At 41.5% G+C, this 20,985-nt stretch overlaps 3 protein-coding genes across 3 annotated transcripts; 2 read left to right on the plus strand and 1 right to left on the minus strand.

The window, feature by feature from the left end:
* Positions 1 to 1,376: 1,376 nt before the first annotated feature.
* On the plus strand, positions 1,377 to 13,605 carry RB195_011478 (uncharacterized protein; the record flags this gene model as incomplete). Its single annotated transcript, XM_064192906.1, has 19 exons — positions 1,377 to 1,459; positions 1,875 to 1,962; positions 2,199 to 2,361; positions 2,423 to 2,567; positions 3,608 to 3,719; positions 4,303 to 4,449; positions 4,514 to 4,654; positions 5,530 to 5,622; positions 6,306 to 6,403; positions 6,468 to 6,615; positions 7,307 to 7,386; positions 7,710 to 7,806; positions 8,224 to 8,359; positions 9,768 to 9,946; positions 10,157 to 10,265; positions 10,349 to 10,460; positions 12,741 to 12,927; positions 13,265 to 13,375; positions 13,510 to 13,605. 19 exons carry the CDS (start codon positions 1,377 to 1,379, stop codon positions 13,603 to 13,605), a joined length of 2,325 nt encoding a protein of 774 aa, XP_064050489.1.
* A 950-nt stretch (positions 13,606 to 14,555) lies between these two features.
* On the minus strand, positions 14,556 to 15,722 carry RB195_011479 (uncharacterized protein; the record flags this gene model as incomplete). The annotated part of the gene is made up of 2 exons (XM_013446411.2): positions 14,556 to 14,660; positions 15,612 to 15,722. 2 exons carry the CDS (start codon positions 15,720 to 15,722, stop codon positions 14,556 to 14,558), a joined length of 216 nt encoding a protein of 71 aa, XP_013301865.1.
* Positions 15,723 to 16,330: 608 nt separating this feature from the next.
* Positions 16,331 to 20,036, plus strand: RB195_011480 (uncharacterized protein; the record flags this gene model as incomplete). Its single annotated transcript, XM_013446412.2, has 10 exons — positions 16,331 to 16,431; positions 16,491 to 16,581; positions 16,686 to 16,781; positions 18,492 to 18,571; positions 18,631 to 18,802; positions 18,890 to 19,018; positions 19,205 to 19,270; positions 19,379 to 19,495; positions 19,771 to 19,856; positions 19,985 to 20,036. The coding sequence occupies 10 exons, from the start codon at positions 16,331 to 16,333 to the stop codon at positions 20,034 to 20,036; spliced, it is 990 nt and encodes a 329-aa protein (XP_013301866.2).
* Positions 20,037 to 20,985: the final 949 nt, after the last annotated feature.

Raw genomic sequence — 20,985 nt, forward strand, 5'->3', positions numbered from 1 at the left:
GTTTTGCATCCTTGTGGAGTATTTTCTTCGTGACACACACAAACAGACAGACAAACAGGCACACACCGCATGCACACATGGACTAACTATATTATTATTGTTATACTATTATTTACTACTACTTACTTTTTACTATTATTATTACTAATTACTGTATAAGGTGATATTACAATATCATATATGAAGAATGTGTTACTTGGAAAAATAATATTATAGCCTACTAGGTTTCTTCATACTGGAATGGTTAGAGAACAAAAAAAGAATTGTTTTCCCACATGGTAGCTGGTTCAACGGTAAACTTCACTGTAGCGATCAGCGGTATGATGGTCTCTGAGATAACAAACATTCTATGCGTCGCCGTCAGCCGATTATCAGTCGTCTTGCTATCCAGAAACGATATATTGCACTTGATCAAGCTCTCCTTTCAAGAATTTAGGTATGTAGCCTATAGAAATTTTGGAGGCGCTCCTCCTCTCTTGTACTTATGTAATTTCCTTTCTCTTCTTTTTGCTATTGTTTTTTTTAATTGAATAAGCTTGCAAATAAAATTGCTTGTTCTTCAATGTTGTTGAAGTATCTGTGCTTTCTCCTGCATAGTTCAGATTCATATGGTCAACTGATCCTAACTGGTAGCTTAGATCACGAGATCAGAAAACGGTGCGGTATTGGAATTTAGAGCAAAACAGTGTGTCCTTAAGCTTTTTATGATTATCCTGCTTTTTTCTTTCCTTTCTTCTTTTCTTTTCCCCCTCCTTCTTTCTTCCTTCCTTCTTTCTTTTGTTACAATGCCAATGAGAAAATTTTCGAAGGATTGACGCATCTGACATATTTTTTCCACTTTCTTCTTCTAAAAAATAGAAGATAGGGGTGTTTTGTGTGTGTGTGTTGTAAGGAGAAGTACTGTATGTGTAAATGAATTGCAATTTGAAGTCGAACGTGTGAACATATCCGAAGGGATCAGATCCATCAGATCAGATCAATTCCAAGAATATTATTTCTATCCTATTTTATCCATTTACTGTACGTATCTCTTGTGAAGTCCCTATTTTTTGCGAGACAGAGAAATATTCGAGAAAAAACATCATTCTGCTCAATCATTATCAAAAGCTTTCCCATGCTTCTGCTCTCAACTAAAAAACTTTCCATAGAGTTGAGTGTTCCAAAAATTTTAACTGTATTCTCTTAAAGATGTTCTATTTTTCGTTCTTTTCCACACCAATCCTTTCTTTTTCATTTATTTATTTGTTTTATGTTGTTTATTTTTTAATCATTCTGTTTTGTTGATTATTTTTAATTCGCCCAGTTGAAGGGATTGCGCGCTGATTGTACTTTTGCGGGTTATTCTTTTCCACTAATCGTGTTAGCAGATTTAAAAAATGGAACTGCCGGTTCTTCTGCTCACTAATGGAGTTTTACTTCCGAATGCCAAACTAAAAGTTCCAGTCAAAAGTAAGACGAAGTAAGTTATTTGCTCCTAGCTATTTGCTACTAGCACATCAAACCACGTACATTTGCTGCCGCTGAAAATACTATGTCGGTTGGATGCGTTATGTCCTCGGCGGAGACATTAGCTACCCGCCTCCACCAATCGATGGGACGGAAATCGATAAGTTTGTGACCTGATGCTAACGGAGAAGTCTTTTTTTTCCACGACTACGATATTTATGTTATCCTAATCGTGCACTACCAAAAGCAGCGAAAAGAAAGGAGCCATGAGGGGCTCATAGCATTGTCGATTATTATCTCATCGATCGGTGGTGCTGTGGCCCAGTCTCTACCGAGGTCGTAATGGCTCAGACGGATTTAATATGTTTGGCAATGACTGTATTTTTACCATTAAGCCATACAGTCTTCAATCCTAGCTATTCTTTCAGTTTAGCCACTCTCGATCGTTTCGTTCTGAACAAAGGGCTTCCTGGAAAATCACTTATACTTGTAGCCTATCGGATGGAAAAAGAGAAGGTAGGAAGAAAAAATTCAAGTGTAGACAGTAGGGAGACTTTATATTTTTATTATTTTATTTTAGTTTTTCATAATTCATTCATGTCTCTATTTTCTGTTTGCTTTCTGTAAATGTCGTAGTCTTTCTCCCCAGAAAACATCTATTCTATTTATGTTTCATTCTTTCTCTGTAAGAATTTCTCCCAGTTTATCTATGATCCCCAAATCTATCTTCACACTTCCTGGAACACTTCCAGAAAGTCTTCGAGACCGGTACTGTCGCGCTAGTGGAGCAGGTCGTGTGTTGGAGCTACAATAATTTCGTACAGTACACCATACACCTCGTTGGTGTATCACGTGCGAAGATCGAGAAATTCGCCATTCCCGTTAGCACAGTTCAACAACTATACGCTATCGAAGGTGAGCGCGTATCCACAAAAAAAGGGATCCGTGAGATCTTCCACATTTCATCCTTGTTTAGGAGAAATATCTTCAAAATTGAGGAAAGAATTCGTGGATCGAGTCAAGCAGCTTTCGATTTCCTTGTCGTTTGACAGAATTGAGGACTCATTCACTATTAAAAAGTTCCTCAATGAGGATAGAATGGAGGATTTAACGGACTTCTGGTGAGTTTAGCACCGGTATTGAATTAATTTCTAAATTTCAAGAAATATACCATATCATTCAAGTAGTCTTCGTTGACGAACTTATAAAGACCTGATCTTTTTTATTTTGTAACAAAAATACTTAGGAAGAAAGGAGAGATTTCAAGGGTATGGCGTAGACGGTTAGAGGTCCGTTGTAGCCACACGGTCGAGGGTTCGAAACCGCCCTAGTGCAATTCAAGCCTTTCATCCCCTTGGTGTCGATAAATTGGTACCAGACTTGTCTGGGATGATAAAAAAAAGCACTGCCTTGATCATCGGGTGGCCCCCGCAGGTCATTGTATAGGCCAACACGCGTTCCAAAACCTCAACGATTACGAATTCCTGTAAAACGCGTTGGCGCATCTTAAATGGATTTATACGCCGGTGATTTTTAATCAAAAATTGACAGTGTGATTACCATCATTATTAGTAACATCTAGCCACTTAACTGGAAAGCCTCGATGCCCTTCTTCCAGAAAGAGAGAGGCTGCGACCTTAAAGAGTCGTTGAGCATGTTTCTGAGGTCATTGAGGTCTTCGGAAGTTTTCTCGCGCTAATGCTGCTTCCGTGTCCGAACAGGAGATAATCGGATGGAGCAAGCTCCTGGTTATAGAAAGGGTACGGTCGTCGAACACAGGCCCTAGTGAAATTCCCGCGACATCTTTCCAAAAATTCCTCTAAACAAACTAGAATAAAATTTAAATAGGAAGCAGGAAAGAAGTAAAGTAAGAAAAAAGGTATGGAAAGATGTAATACAGCTCTTTTCATTTTCGCTCACATCCCATCAGTGTTCCGGATTTTCCTGCATATTTGTAGAGCCTTCTTTAATGGACAAATTTTTATTTCGTATGTTAAAGTGAGGGATTACGAAAAACTTGGATATTGGGCCAGTTAATTTTAAACTGAAACTATTAACTAGAAACCAGGAGTAAACAACACTAAAAGAGTGCTGTTTACAAATAAAAATTTTGAGGATAAGAATCCTGTGACAGCTATTGGCTAGCAGTCTCTTTATTAAGCGTTTCTCTGATGAATGATGTGTCTTATCCATCTCTGCTCGAATATTTGGCCACGTTGGAGATCCCTGCGCGAGTAAAACTCGCAAACAATTGGTTGAAAGATCATTTGAAGGTAATTTAACAGAAGTAATTATTTTTATTCTTGATGTTTCTGAAAGTATAGTCCATTTTTAAAGTTTGTGTATCAGGAAATTGACGCGGTATGGAAACCCCTCGGAAAACGTAGAGTTTTGGTTGTAGATTACGGAAACTAAGGCGGCCGCGCTCAATTCTTTCTAGTCGATCTAAAAAACGGCGTGGGAATCGCTCTAGTTCCTACGAGGTACGTTAGAACGCACACCTTTGTACACGCTTAGGTCCTCTCAACAGCCTATTCATCGGCTGTATTTGAAAAGGCTGGAGAGATGACCTTATCGATCTCCGACCGCTCGCTCCTGGACGCGTCGCGTGCACAAGCGCGCTACAGCTGGGGAAGAACACCATTTTTACGACGACTACGGAAAGATGATGAGATAAGACGCCACGTTTGTTTTCCTCATCTACAACCCGATCTCTACATTTTCACTGGGATTTCCGTACCGACTCAATTTTGTGATGCGCTGCCTTTAAATATGGAAACAACAAAAATACACGAGACACAAGAAGTCGCTGTTCAGCTTCGAGCACAAGAGACAATACTAATCAATGTTGTTTAGAGCATTCCCACCATTGGTTCGAACGATGTTCGAATAGAACAAACATATCTGCCACGTTCTCGTCGAATTCCCCAAAAAACCACGAAAAACAGTACCGATGAGCTTGAAAGCAAATTACAAAATGCAGGTTTACCTGATAGTGTCAAGGTGAGCTTAGTTCCACAACAACTCGCTCGCACAACTAGTCGACTTATCCTACTAGAACTTACAGGATCGCGTTTGGGCGGATTTTGAACGCTTGAAAGGTACGGGACAGAACAACTCTGAGCAGCACGTGCTCACTTCATATCTGGAACTTGTTGCAAGTCTTCCGTGGAGTAAAAGCACACCAGAAAGCATCGATATTAAGAAGGTAATCGTTCTAAGTCTATCACCAAAAATTTATCTACAAATGCCCTCGTAGGATCTCTTTCCTTCGCTTAAAGGCAGCATACCACGAATCTGAGGTGGTGTGGATTTCAGGTGGAGTATTTGTACACGGGATAGTAGATTATGGAAAGGAGTGTGATTTCCATTTTTTCCTAATTGCCGTAAAAAACGGCCCGGAAGATGCGCGCGTGCACAAGGCTGGCGCGCTCCAATCGAACTCGTTGTAGAAAATAGCGCGCCGGAACGCTCGAAGCCATATCTTTTTGGCCGTTTTTTACGGCAATTAGGGAGAAATGGACGGAATCACCCCCCTCTCCATAATCTACTATGCCGTATACGAATACTCCACCTGAAATCCGCACCACCTCAGATCCGTGCAGTGATGCCTTTAACTCTGCTTTACAGTAAGAAGTGAACGTTTACGCTGCGGGACCTCCGCTTAACTTTGCTTTACAATAAGATACAGTAAGAAGCAATCAACCAGTGGCCCTGCAATAGCGTCAAAAAAACAGGAATTCTTATTCAGTTACATCTGCAGCTGTGCTTGAAGTTGCCGCTGAAGCCACCTGCTGCGGTCAGAGTGGGACCTTTATTCATCTCTGCACTCCGACTGCAGCATTCTTAGCTCCCTTCTCAAATACAACCGCTGGCTCCACAGTGTTTCTGCTAGTGCAACCGCTCACGCAATTACAAAAGACTTCAGATCGTTTTGGCACCACTGTACTATGACTCGCCCGCAATCACCTGCGAGTACTTGGAGACCATGTGGTTTGCACGTGCCCGCTTACGCCATATTGCACCACACATCAACCATTCTCTACCGAACTGTATTGTGCATTTCCATATTCGAATTTCTAGGCTAGAGAACTACTGGATGCTTCTCATAGTGGAATGGACAACGTCAAGAAGAGGGTGTTGGAATTTTTAGCTGTTCGAAAGCTGAGCAATTCAGTATGTTTACTTTTCTCTTGTTATGTTTATTTAAAGGAATCACTTTTTCTAATGTTCGATGAATAAGTGGTACTGCTTTTCGCTTGTCAACAAGATTACGTACTGCTGTTTAGTCAAATTTCTGGCACTTTTGCATGGTTTGCAGATTTTCGAGACAGTCAGCGATATCAGCGGTTAAGTAGACCTAATTCTCTTAGAATTACATGCGTTTTTTCCCGAAAGGAATCCTGGAATTTTTCAGAAGTGCTAGACATGGATATCAGACAAACGATTCGGAAGTTGTCTGCGGCTAGTTAGATATATTCATTTAAAAAAGATGGGTGACACTGTTGAAGCCATGCGTAGAAAAAAGAAACAAAGTACTGAGTAGCAAACGTTGAAGGAGCCAAAGGTTCTCCATACGTTGCAGTATGTTTGCACGGAATGAAATTATCGGTTAGGAATGCTCCGCACGTCTCAGGAGTGCTAATAAGAACAGAGTCACACACGACTACAATGTGCTCTTGCATCATTTAAAATATTTACTTTTTTGCGTAATTATGAGGTTGCTGAGTTAATTTGAAAGAGGTTTCTGTTCTTTTGGAACAATGGAAATGTATCGAACTTTCCAAGCGTCTGTGTTCGCGAATTTTTCTGACTTTCTTTCGCTAAGTATAAGACATTTGAAAAAGGCAAATTTTCAGGTCACCGGTCCAATATTATGCTTTGCTGGTCCACCTGGAATAGGAAAAACTAGCATAGCGAAAGCCATAGCACAATCTCTTGGCCGAAATTTCGAAAGGTCATCACAGTAGGATCTTCTTTTTAAAATCATCCCAGAAGGAATATCATAGCTTTCTGTTCAGAATCTCACTAGGAGGTATTCGTGATGAGAGCGATATTCGTGGGCATCGTCGAACATATGTGGCCGCGATGTGCGGTCGCATCATTCAGGCGTTGAAACATGCTGGCAGCAATAATCCTTTGATACTCCTAGATGAAGTCGACAAGCTGGTTGGTGGAGTTTTTTTCTTCTCGCTCGTTGCTATGAAAAACGTGTGCATGTTTGGCGCCGAATATTTCCAAACGAGTGACCGGTTGCTCGTTCGAATGGAGCACGGCAGAGAAAATAGGGAAACTGTTAAATGCTGTGTATAATTGAATTTTCGATGCTTGGATTTCTCGTGGACAATGTAGAGTTCGGAGTGTAGATTAAGAATATGAGCGTGGCCCCGCTCAATTACCCCTGGTCGTCTTGAAAAATAGCGTGGGAAACGGCCCTAATTCCTACGAGATACGTTAGAACGCGCCACCCTTGTACGCGCTTCGGTTCCTCCATCAGCCTATTCATTAGTTTCGCTTGAATAGACTGCCGAGGTGACCTCACTGATTTTCGACGAAACCTGAATGCAGCGCATGCATAAGAGTAGTGCGTTCTAACGCACGTCGTAGAAACTAATGCTGTTTCCCATGCTTTTTTTTTCAGGGTGATTAGAGGAAACTAAGAGTGAACACGCTAATACTCGTAATGTACATCCCGAACTCTATGTTGTCCACGAGAGACCCAGAAAGATTTCTTGATAATCCGCCTTTAAACAGATAGGAAGTGTTAGGCCCACCAGAAAATTTAACGTTGACCAGAGAAAATAAATAGAAAAATCCGTCATTAAAAAAATCCGATATCGTTGCAGTGCGATATTTTCAGTATTCCGGAATACATGGCTCTCCTTCTGCAGCCCTGCTAGAAGTTCTTGATCCGGAGCAAAACAACAGCTTCACTGATCAGTTGGTCTCTTTCCTTCTTCGGGAAATTTCTTTAGAGGGTCACCAGGCGACGAATAAGGAAATAAATATAAGACTGCGTTTGAGTTGTAATGAAGTTGTTTCCATCTTCACGATTTTCACAGTAAGAAAGAATTACATCCTTCTTTAGCAGTGCTATGTGGAAATACTCATGGGAATGCTGCTTAGAATTAATTCTCTGACAAACCTACTGATTAGAAGCTGTTGCAGCTTTGTGTATTTTCTTTTTCGAAAGACTTTCAACATTTTTTTACCACGTACTTGAGTTTATTTGTACACACAAATTACTCTTCCTCCTCATTTAGTTACCTCAATCTACCGTTCGACTTATCCAACGTTCTATTTATCGCCACCGCCAATGATCTTTCTAAGATAGAAGGGCCACTTGCAGACAGAATGGAGGTGAAGTTTTACTTAAAGGCATCACCCCACGAATCTGAGGTGTACGGATTTCAGGAGTGTTCGTATACGGCATAGTAGATTATGAAGAGGGGATGATTCCGTCCATTTCTTCCTAATTGCCGTAAAAAACGGCCCAAAAGATATGGCTTCGAGCGTTCCGGCGCGCTATTTTCTACAACGAGTTTGATTGGAGCGCGCCAGCCTTGTGCACGCGCCGCATCCTCCGGGCCGTTTTTTTACGACAATTAGGAAGAAATGGACGGAATCACCCCCCTCTCCATAATCTACTATGCCGTATACGAATACTCCACCTGAAATCCGTACCACCTCAGATTCGTGGGGTGATGCCTTTAAACTGGGACCAATTCTTTCCCTTCTCAGAACTAACCGTTCGGAAAAAAAATCCCTGAATTCTAGATTATCGAAATGACCGGTTATTCGACAAATGAAAAGATTGAAATCGCCCAACGACACCTGATCCCTCGGCAACTGCTCCAACACGGAATCTGTCCGGATCACCTTCGGATTCAAACAGATGCTTTAAGGGTTATGAGTGAGTCTACCATTTTCGAAGATTTCTAGTGAATTATAGTTGGGTCAAAGTTACACGAAGCACGTACAGTTGCGTAAGTGGCTGGGCTCGCTGCGCGGTGGAGCTTAGCGGTTGGGATAGTGTTAGGCTCCTCGCTACCGCCACCCATCTCTGCAGTTCGTCATGGTCCCACGTCGATACCAACCGCTATTTCCACCGCACCGCTTCGAGAGCAGCCGCTTGCGCATCTGTCCGTGCTTCATGTCCTTTTGACCCATCTGAGGTGGTACGACCCAGCTATATAAGACGTATCGTAGAGCATCTCATCTCGTGCACCAATCCTAGTATTTAGATACTTAGAGGCAATTTATTTATGAAAGTTTAAAAGCTGGGAGAATGGGGAAAATTGTAAACATGTCCGCGTAAAGATGGTACTCATCAGAATTTATCGTATTTTCATGGATATCCACTCGATATTGCAATAATAATCAAAAAGTTGTAGATTTCACTCCGTTTTCACCACAAACCAAACTGATAATTGAAAGAAAAAACAAACAGAGTTGAAATCTTTTGAGACATCCGGGACTTATTTATTTGTTTATTTGTTTACCCATTCACTCGTTCGATCAACTCATTCGTTCACCTAATATTTCATTCAATTATTCATTCATCAGTAAACAACTTATACTATATACACTCAGATCAAAACGACCTGAAGCACGGTAGAGTTGTGTGAATGGCTGTGCTCGAAGCGCTGCTGTAGATCGAGGTGGGACCATCGCTAGTTTTACACGGACCTCAGCAATGACTAGCAGCAGTGAGGGTCTCGCCTCGATCGCAACCAGTAACTCCACCGCCCGGCGTCGAGGGCTAACGCCTACGCAACCGCGCCGGGTCTCACGTCGTTCTGACGCGATTATACGACAATTTCGCGATAACCTCTGGTTTTAACCCGTGGTTGCAAAACGGATGTTCTCACTTGTCCGCTTAGAACAGCGGTGAAATCGGACGTCCTATCGTTGTCAGTGGCTCCCAAAGCATCCACACTTTATTCTTAATAAAGTCCTTTGTCATTTTCTTCATTTGTTCGAAGGAGGGTACTCAGACTTATTTTCAACATTGTCTTCGCCAACCCACCTAAATCTCTCGGGTAAAATGTAGTTAGGGGGGAGGGGGCATTCAGTGCCGCCCTTATTTCTCGAAGTAAATAATTAAATCAATCGGAGCCTTAAAATCTAAGCATGTTTTAGAGGATCTATAACATTAAGTTATAGTTACTAAGAGAAAAAAGTAAGTTAGAGCGTCGGGAAACAAGTTCGCCAACCCGAGTCAATTCCACCCCCCTCCCCAGCTACATTTTCCCCAGAGTCATCTTGAATTAGTCAGGAGCGTTTACGGTTCCCTTATACCAACGCAACTTTTTTTCCAGTCGAAGACTACACTCGAGAGTCCGGCGTGCGACAACTGGAAAGAGCGATTGCCGCTACTTGTCGCTTCGTCGCGCTGCGTATCGCTGAAGGTGCGCGTGACGAGAACGATGTGGATACTATGATGAGCACCGAATTACAGCTAATTGTCTCAGCTGAAAGATGCAGGGAGATCCTTGGAGTACGTTGTTCTAAGTTAGAAAAGAGTAAAGATAAGTACGGAAGAGTGTTAAAGAGATAAAGACATTCCCTAGAAAATTACTGAAACTCGTTATAATGTCATAGAAATTTGCTTGATTATGGTATAATAGCACTCATTTCAATTGGAGACATTGATTTCTAAGCTTTTGAGAAAAATCTCTTACAGTAATTATTCAGTTTTTGCTTATAGAAAGAACGTTTCTCATCGCTCAACCTTGTAGAACAAATGGGGAAATTCCGCATAGGAACCTGTTTCGGACTTGCTTGGACTCCTTTTGGCGGAGAACTCATGGTCATAGGTTCGTAGAATCACTTTTGTTCGTTTGATAACTAGGTTAATTACTCAGAGACTTCCTTAATTTTATTTCTTCACTTTTTTCAGAAACGAATAGTTGTGCAGGAAAAGGAAAAGTCGTAATGACAGGTAAACTTGGAGATGTTCTTCGAGAAAGTGTGGATGTTGCAAGGACTTGGATCCGAGCAAATGCTGCCAGGTTACTAACTGCACATCATTACTTGCAAATAATATTGTTTTTTCTTTAATTCTCAAGTCACTTTTCAAGAACCATAATAAAGTGTGACAAGCACATTAGGTTGCTGTTGAATCACTTTTCACCACATTGTATCAAAGCATCACATAATAATCTAATATTATTAAATTTAATATTATATAACATTGGAAGACATTATGCGAAGAACAGTAGATCAGTGTTCTGCCGATATCATTCTAGCACCACCAGGACGCCCCTTGGCCGATCTCGAGTTCGCTGACGATGTTGTTATATTCGCGGAAAACAGCACGTAACTTCAACATGTTGTCAACCTTGTATCGAAGCTGCCAGCAGACTACGTCTACGCCCTGATAAATGCAGGCAGATGTGGATCTCTTCGAGACCTCGAACGGGAATCAGGGTGGACAGAGAACCGATAGAACTCGTCGATGAGTTCTGTCACCTGGGCTGTACGCTGAAGAACAACGGCGGCTACGAGAAAGATATTCAGCAAAGATGCGCTTCTGCATTTAACTCCCTAACAAAATGCCTGTGGTCGACCCCCATCACCAACGAAGCCAAACTGCGAGTCTACCTATCCGCATGATGTACTGATCGGAGACTTGGGCAGCACCATCTACGCTGATGGAGAGGACTGATTGCACGGAAAGGAAGCTGCTTAGACGGCTGCTTGGCAACTTTTGGCCTAGGGTATGCCACAATGAAGAACTTTACGCGGAAATCGATGTCGTGTACCGTCGGATGACACGTGGAAGATACCAACATCTTGAAGCGCCACCGAAAGTGGTTAAGTAAATCGTCTTCGCTTCTCTGGTCATATATTAAGGAGACCGGCAGATCGCCTTGTTCAGCGAGTTCTGAGGAGTTTGTCGGGTTCGAGCTGGAAGAAGCCACCTGGTCGAAAGCGGAAGTTTTGGACTGAGATGGTGAACGAGAGCGTGAGGATACTCGGCGTGGATAGGCAGTTCAGGCGAGACGCAAGGTTTCGCAGGATATGGAATAGAGACGAATGGATCGATTCCGTGCAAGCTCTCGCAGAAGATCGAGAAGGTTGGGCAAAGCTATGTTAAAGGACGACACACCTCGGCGAAGATGCGGGTAATCGCGTCAGGCAATGACATCAGTCCGCCCATTAAAGGCAGCATACCACGAATCTGAGGTGGTACGGATTTCAGGTGGAGTTCTCGTATACGGCATAGCAGATTATGGAGACGGGGGTGATTCCGTCCATTTCTTAATAACTGCCGTAAAAAACTGCCCGGAGGATGCGGCGCGTGCACAAGGCTGGCGCGCTCCAATCGAACTCGTTGTAGAAAATAGCGCGCCGGAACGCTCGAAGCCGTATCTTCCGGCCCGTTTTCTACGGCAATAAGGAAGAAATGAACGGAACCACCATCTTCCCCATAATCTACGACCCCGTATACGAATACTCCACCGGAAATCCGTACCACTCTAGATTCGTGGGGTGATGCCTTTAAGTCAAGTAAGTCAACAATCGGAATTCCGGAGCGAACGAAATCCCTGGAGTCTCTTATTGTTACTAAGTTTTCTTAAACTAATGGTAATTTTTCGAATTTTTCGAACGCAATGAATTCTTGTTTGAGCCCTTTAACTCTCTTTTGCATACACGTTAAAAAATCAGGAAATTGGAGGTGTACGCATAGTCGGCGTCTTCGCTACGTGACCGCGAAGCATGTGCCGCCGCACGCGCGCAGTCGGTTTCATTTCACAAATATCGTTATAATTGACACAGAGGATGACACATGCACTTATAGGCATAAATATATATACATACATACATACATACATACATACATACATACATACATACATACATACATACATACATACATACATACATACATACATACATACATACATACATACATACATACATACATACATACATACATACATACATACATACATACACACGCACACACACACACACACGCACGCACACATACATACACACACACACACACACACACACATACATACACACACACATACATACATACATACACACGCACGCACGCACGCACGCACGCACGCACGCACGCACGCACGCACGCACGCACGCACACCTTTCCTAACAACGATCCACTGGAAAATGCTCTGCGGTCTCGCAGTTGAACACATCCAGGCCCATTTGTAGAGTTACCGGCGCTGCTCAATGCCTAGACTAGCTATTTTCTTTGAATCTATATTTTTTCTTTCTTCTTTGTCTTTGAATGAAATGTATGTAGGAATTCTTTGCAGGCTCAATGCTGATACTCTTGAACGTTCGGATATTCACGTGCATCTGCCTAGTGGTGCCGTAGGAAAGGATGGTCCTTCAGCTGGTTGCGCGCTTGTTGCTGCATTGTTTTCCTTGGCAAGTGGACGATTAGTGCGAGCGGATACTGCTGTTACTGGAGAAATCAGTCTCACAGGACATATCCTTCCGGTATATTGTTTACTTTTCATAGTAACTGATCTTTACGGTCATTAATGCACCTTTTACCATGGTTTCAACTCCGGGACACGCCGCATTACGACGATGCGAATACGACATTGCGCACATTTGCAATGCGTTCTTCGAATTTCTGCCGAATTTCTGTTTCGCGTCACTGTGCCAAATCCCAGATGGAACGCGTTACCAAAGAAGCTCTTTTTCACCTTTGGTTACAACTTTAGAGTAGATTGAAGTTCCTTTTTTTAATCTGATTTTGTTAGCTCTCAGCATCCTCTCTGGAGATCTTCTCTCGTCTGGAGATCCAGACGGTACGTTTATTTTTTTCAAGGTTGGCGGAATCAAGGAGAAAGTGCTTGGGGCACATCGAGCCGGACTTCGGCGAGTCATTCTTCCTCTCGCTAATCAGAGAGACGTGGATCAAGTTGACAAAACTATAAAGGTGTGTCATCTCTACCGTACTGGAGAAGTTTAAAATTTATCTTCTCTTGTCGTTCACCTACGCCTATAGCACTAGGTTTCTCAACTACCTTGATTACCTGATTTCTCAATAAGCTTTGAAAATTCTACTTTCAGGCTGACATGGATATACAATTCTCGTCCGACATCGATGACTTACTCCAAAAAATCATGGAACGTGACAACACCGTCAATGTCTTATCCAAATTGTAGCTGTTTTCTTCTTTTCCTATGTACATAAATGTAATTTAAAATAAATTCACAACATTAGGCATACGATTGGTTAACAGACAATATGTACTTCCCGACAGAAAGAAACTCTCAAAATGCACTGACGGCCATCAAAGTGGAAAGACAGTTCATTTTAATTAAATATAAGAAATTACTTCTGCTACCACATGCTCAAGTTCTAATGCAGAATCTCAAAGCCCTTGAAATCTCTTACAAACACTATGTTCGTGGAAAAAAAGAACATATTTCCTACAACCCAGAGACACGCTTATCCTGATATAGTCAAGTTCTAGCTTCAGTTACTACATAGGAGGGTGCGCTCAAAGCGGTGCGGTGTAGCGTATCGGTTAGTATCGGTTAGAATCTAGGAGGGATCCTTGTTAGCACCACTCACTGCTGCAGTTCACGGTGGTTCCACGTCGATCCCAACTGCTAGCTCCACCACGCTGCCTCGTGCGCGACCGCTTCAGCTACTGTTACGGAGCTCCATGTCGTTTTGACCGGACTGTATATGCTGTTAACAGTCGAACTTGGAAACAGTCAAAGGGATTAGGAAATTCTGAAGAATTATCAGCATATTGGAGAAACAGAACTTCGGTACAAAGCCCTTACTACGTACTGTATACTTGGGTTTTCTCGCTACAACTTCCACAAGGCATAAATGGAATTTCGAGGACAAATTTAGGATGAGGAGAGGATGCATAGAAGATTTATCCATGATCGAATTCAAGCGAACTGTATGCGCTTCACATTTACAACTGTACAGAACATTTTTCATATGTCTTCTGACCTAATTATAACAGAATTTCTGAAAAGCTTAACAAATAAAGTAGTAACAAAAGGAAACAAGGTGACACATACAGTGAGCAGATGCCTACAATTAATTGGTCTAGCTGGTGTTGTTAATATCACGCGAATGGAATCCTTTCCCATCACTGTTCTGACTTCATTGATTTTAGACGAGCTTCTTTTTCCTTAAAATACAGGAAATCCTCCATTTCTTGATGCTGAAGTCGGGGAGAGGCATTCATCCATCCCTTAAGAAGTGTTGGATAACAGCATGTAAATTTCAAAATCCTGAACGCGAAAATATACTTGGGGAGCACTCAAAATTGCTCTAATTGGAACTATACATTAGAGCCCAAAAATCGTTCATGGTGCACGAAAACCGCACTTTAACCGTCAAGTGGTGTTCCTAATTGAGAAAGCAATAATTCGTCAATGGAAAACTCATCACTTGAAGTGAATAGCTGGGTCGGGCACCTAAAATTTACCCATTACTCTTCGAGAGTCCATGAAAAATAGGCTGTAGCTACTGAGAGAAAAAAGAAAGATAGAGTTGGAACTGCTAATGCTTTAACTTTACCAAACTCCTCAAATGGGCTTACAGGAAGTCAATATCTGAATCGTATCATGTAGCAGTAACACAGTACTACCTTTTCGCTACCGTGAAATCAACTTCACCACTGGAAAAGTCGAAAGGGTGATTAATATTCAAAAAAAATTATGAAAACGACTATACAAATATTAAACCGGTCAAAAACTCGCGATCTGGTGGTAATACAAACTAGGTCCCGTTGTGTTGAACACAATGGGACGGTGAAGGACCTATCTCGGTCAGCTAAACCCTCTTGCCAAAAGCCAGCTACTAGCTGCATTGCAAGGTATCCTATCTATATATCCACGCAGTAATCAACGGTTAGTTGAAAACACCATACATTACGTTGCACTATGAATCAAACTGCTCTGTCCGATGCAATCAACAAATAGTTTTTTTTTTCAATTTTTGAACAAACAAAGATTCCGATAAATCAAAGAGCTGCCTAAGTGTTGCTACACAGTTCTTGGTCTTCAAAAGGATTTACTGTCATTACATTTGGAAAAAAATCACATTCTAAAGCCCAGAGTAGGAGTACGAATAAGCAATAGAGGATTTGGAAAGAGACAGCTTTATATGCTGTTTAAAAAAAGGAAAGAAAAGAACTTACCTTAATTACCATTGCAGTTTTGTATGTGCCATACGCAAGGAATGTGATCCCAATAGCTAGACTAGTCGCTATCAGGTGTGCCCGAAACTTCGGATATTTTTGAGCTATCATTGCTTAATAATACTAGAAAAGTAAACACTCTATGCAGGACAAAACATCCGTGAATCCTCTTTTCGGGAACTGATCGTGAAATTACAGAGCACTTTGTGAAATTGCGTCCAATCCAGTCAAGCGACAATTTCTACCATGGTTTCGCGGGTTTTGTGTGAGTCTCTCCTAGGCAACCGTTTGGCTTGTGCTCTGGATGGTATCGACGGGCCTACCTAGGTATCGGATTGGTATCCAAAAGTTGCTTGAGCAGCGTTCAGCGCCTAATCTCGTCTCCAACGGCTATGAAGTGGGCATTTACTGTGCCATGCTGGGGTCGAGTCTCCCAATTTTCTCAGCACGTCCCCAATTCTCCCGCAAACATCACGGCGGTGCATCAGTTCCATTCTAGAACTGAATACTTCATGCGTATTCGTAGATGTTCTGGAATGAGCTTTCATGCTTGCTATCTGCATTCTTCGCGATAGTTGTGCTTCTTCATTTCTTTTTGGAGTTGTTTCTTTTTTATTCTACGGGCTCACAATCTGTTGTTCATCTAACCTGTTTCTTCTAAACAATGTGTTGCGCTAATCTGTTCCCACTTTAAGGCGATTATTTTTGTACAGGTAATAATGACGGAAGAAAAGTTCGATCCTATCCTATTCTCATTGGCGCAGCAAATGCCAAATGGAGTTTCGGATCTATTCGATGTGCTTTTCAGTTTCCTAGCTAGGTAAGGAGTTGTAATTGTAGTGTTATTTTTACCACCTTCATAATACACTTATTTTCTAGAAAAACAGACTTCTATTCCGGAGCTGGAGTGGAAGAAGCACGACATCTGTTGCTAAAGTACTTTGAAAAGCATGGCAAGGAGGCAGCTGAGGTAGGATCACGTCCCTGTACCACTAAAACAATTGAAAACGAGACACCACTGAAACACTTTTTTTGGCAATTTTTTTTTTATTCTCGGGAGATATTTCCTTTTAGAAAGCTGCCGAGAAAAGAAGAAAGAGAGAGGAGGAGGAGCGTAAACTCGCAGCAAAGCGAGCTGCTCAAAAAGCTAAGGAGGAGCAGGAGTTTAAGGTATGCGAGTGTTTTGTTCCTGTCGATGCTGTAGCACTTACCATTATCAAAATTTAGTCGCATTATCATGAGTTTGGGGCCGCGTGTACAAACAAGTCTGATTGCTAGCTGCTTCTGGTATCCCTGTTTTTGCTAAACGCAATCAGGAATTCGAGTGTACGCGTTGGTACGAGCTATATAACCTGCGCAATTATATCCATTAAACTGTTATACAGTTATAGTTACAGTTATAGTTATATATACCCGTAGAACCCTCACCAACGAATTCTAGCTGTGAGTCTAGCTATCCGTAGTTCGTCCCGTCATGATGTACGGATCGGCTACTTGGGTAGTGGTGTCTAGGGTGATGAGAGGCTTGATTGTACGGGAAGAAAGCTTGCTTAGAGGGCAGCTTGAGTACTTTTTGCCTAGGGTATTCTACAATGGAGATCTTCACGCGGAAATCGATGTGCTGTACCGGTGGATGATACCTCGAAGATGTCAACGTCTCGCATCGCCATTGAAAGTGCAGCTGCGAAAGTCGTAATATATTAAGGAGACCACCAGATCGCCTTGTTCAACGAGTTTTAAGGAGTTATTCGGGTTCAGCCTGACACCTGGCCGAAGGCGGAATTCCTGGACTGAGGTGGTGAAAGAAGACTTGAGGACACTCGGCGTGGATAGGCAGTTCAGACGAGATATAAAGTTTGGCAAGATATGAAAAAGCAACGAATGGGTTGATTGTGTGCAAACCCTCGCAGAAGATCGCGAAGATTGGACAGAGCTATGTCCAAAGACACTTCCAAGAATACCTGCATATCCAAGAATATGCAGGTAATCGCGTCATGCGATAATATCAGCCCGCCGATCGATGATAATAATGAGTGATCACAAATTTGCTTAACTGTAACTGTAACTTCTCATTCCACCTCTGTACGTTCATATTCAAGATGCTTAAAAGCAACGTGCGAGTAAATTTTCAAATTTGCGTCGTCTCTAGTTTCGCGGTAGGGTTCCTGCGCGCCTAGCTTGTAAGTATCATAAACTATCATAGACCAAGAAATATCTACTGTTAAAACATAAACTATCATAGACCAAGAAATATCTACTGTTCCAATCATCCAATTATCAGATCCACTCAGTTCACCTAACTGGGCAGCTGTTTACATCCATGGGATTGACCAAATGAAACTACGTAGAATCAATTTCATTCCGCTACGGGCGTAAAGAATTCGTTGCTTCGTTGAGTAAACTAAAACTCCCTATTCTTGGGTTTGTAGGGAATGTTCGGCCCGTTGAAAAAAAATATTCCCATAAAACTAGGCGTAAGCCTGACTTCTCCGGAATGGAATGGATGGTATTCTTACCATTGCTTAGGAGAATTTTTGGCACGAAATTATAACTATGTATGTATATATAAGTGATAAATTGCATAGAAATGTGCCTGTATGGTAACCCTTCAAAATTAACGACTGGTTACTGATGGTGGTAATCTTACTCATCACGCTCGTAATACATGGATTATGGCAACTGACCATTCACTTAAGATTACGAGTAATATACTTTTAGTTCAAAATGTTTATATGGAATCTCATCTGTGAGTAAGGATATTGACTGCTAACGAAATTTTGGGCAATGTCGTTTCTTTTTTAATGGAACAAAACTACTCCTCCGATAGGTTGAAGAATTTATTCCGTAGAAATGTGTTCTGACATATGTGGGTATTTACAGGCTCAAGAGAACCAAATTAGTAATGAGAGCAAAATCGAAGAGATTTCTGACGCTGAAGCAGCAGAATTCGAGAAGAAACAGTGGGTTACCTTTACGTCGTTCGAGCGTCACGAAATATTCTGTTTATATGACGTTTTAGCGGAGAGCAACGAGTTGTTTCCACCTCAGAAGATGCAGAACCGAAGAAATCTGAGGAGGAGAAAGTAACGGATGATGAAGAAGACGAGGATAAGGGAAAATTACTTCCAAATAGCGGTAATGGTTGTGACTTAGAGAATTATCAGTGGACTCAAACACTACAGGAAGTCGAGGTTCCATGGTTTCCTTCCCATTTTTTATTGATTCTATTGCACTTGGTTTTATTTGCCGAAAAAAGATGTTGTTGTATGATTGTTTAGATACGAGTTCCATTCAAAGTTGGTTTCCCTCTTAAGTCACGCGATCTTGAAGTGATGGTGGAGAAGTCTCATATACGCGTGGCTCTGAAAGGACATCCTCCTGTCATCGACGGAGCTTCATTTGGAGAGGTCTAAGATTATTCCTCTTTTTATTGCGTTTCTCTTTTGATTTTTCATCGGACATGTTAGAATAAGCTCATTTTTATCGCTTCCTTCCAGGTACTATTAACAGCAGAAAACAAACTTTCTTCTATAGAAGAAATACTGTAGTAATTTTTAAGAACTATGTCTGATCCTCGTATTTTTTTCTTACAGATTAAAACTGAATCATCTGCTTGGGTTCTTGAGGACAAGAAAGTTGTTGTAATTTCATTTGAGAAGGTAAAAACTATTTTCGTTTCGTTTGAAAGCTTTGAACATATCAAAATTTGCCGTTTACACTATAAATATTTTTTGCATTTATGTGTTTCTTGAGGATTGTTTTCCTAGATGAATGGAATGGAATGGTGGAGATATCTGATCCGAGGTGATCCAGAAATCAATACAAGGAAGGTTCAACCAGAGAACTCCAAATTGTCGGACTTGGACGGTGAAACCAGGACCATGGTAATTTTTGAATATTCGTTCCTAAGTAACCGAATGAACATTCGTAGTGGGGTAAAGTATTCTACTTTTTTTTTAACAGACGAAAAATGAGTTTTTCCGCGTTCCGTTAAAATTACGATGTTGTATCCCCAGTGGTAGAGGCTGGTGGTTGGTCATTATCATTGAAAGCAAAAGCACTTTATTTTGCGACTGACTTTACATATGCTGAGAGAGTCTGAAACTGTAGTGCTCCTAGGAAAGACAGCGTATTACACTCTTACCGTCAATCTGTTTAGGTGGAAAAGATGATGTATGACCAGCGCCAAAAAGAACTTGGTTTACCAACCAGCGAAGAGAAGAAAAAGCAGGATATTTTGAAAAAGTAAGTTCTCCGCCGAAGTTTTATTCCAAATTCTACATTCTTCGCGTGCGTGAACTTTCGATCGATTATTAACACTTTTTGTAGCCATTTTTGTGGTTATTTGGGTAAGAGCTCTCTATTTTTTTTAGGTTCATGGAGCAACATCCGGAAATGGACTTTTCACAAGCGAAATTTTCTTAAAATCCATCACCCTATCTCACTTTTTTGCATATGTTGTACGCTGAACACATAGTATTTTCGCTCATGCTGTCTTGTTTTGTTTTTTGTGATTTTGTCTCGTGATTCTTTATTCACCGGTTCATTCGTAATAAAGTTTGTTGCTTTGCCGCTTAGTGCTACATTTATTGTAATGATTTTAAAGGCGAAATGTAGAAATGATTTATTCCAATTAAAAATGGAAAAGAGGAAAGGAGACTTACTGACGGCTGTTTAAGAAATAGTTTTATGTGAAAAACTCTGTCAACTCGAAAAAAAAAAACTAGAGTGTCGTTACCGTTGATCGAAGTTACCTACGTAGTTCTGCAGATGTGGAACAATAATCAACCGTAAGATTGGCAAATCAAACTCAGTGTGTTCTGTCGTTTCACATTCACACCATTTTTTCCTGAATCCACAGACACAGACAAATTGAATGTCCCTACTATCTTAGGTATGAGCGGGGCTTAAACAGCGACCACAATAAGCACTGGATTGATCCGTCTCTAGCTCAGAATCTCAGTTTTTTCTCCTTTCTGCTGCTTTATTAAAACGATAAGCTAGTTGGGATTCTCGCTTGATGTGCTCTTTTTCAACGTTTCTCCCTATGATTGGTTCTTATTCTTTCCTAATAGTGGCTATTAAATCAAGGATAGCAAAGTTAGCGAGCTCTTCTGCTTGAGGTCCCTCCAATCGTTTGCACGTGTCCCTGACGGATTCCTCCGTTCTGGGTTAAGTAGGTCACCGAAATCTTGGCATCGCTTTATCTATCACAGTGTTCTGGGTTTCGGAAAAGGATCTCGCGTGAGGATTTCTCACCTTCTGTAGTCAGAGAATGACCTGTTCACCTACCACATGATGGATAACATTTCAGTATAAAACTTCGGTGAGATTCTGGTGAGCGCTGCTCCTTCTTGTTTCTGTTTTATGGCAC

This window comes from Necator americanus, chromosome III (assembly GCF_031761385.1).
Source record: "Necator americanus strain Aroian chromosome III, whole genome shotgun sequence".
In the NCBI taxonomy this organism is placed as follows: domain Eukaryota; kingdom Metazoa; phylum Nematoda; class Chromadorea; order Rhabditida; family Ancylostomatidae; genus Necator; species Necator americanus.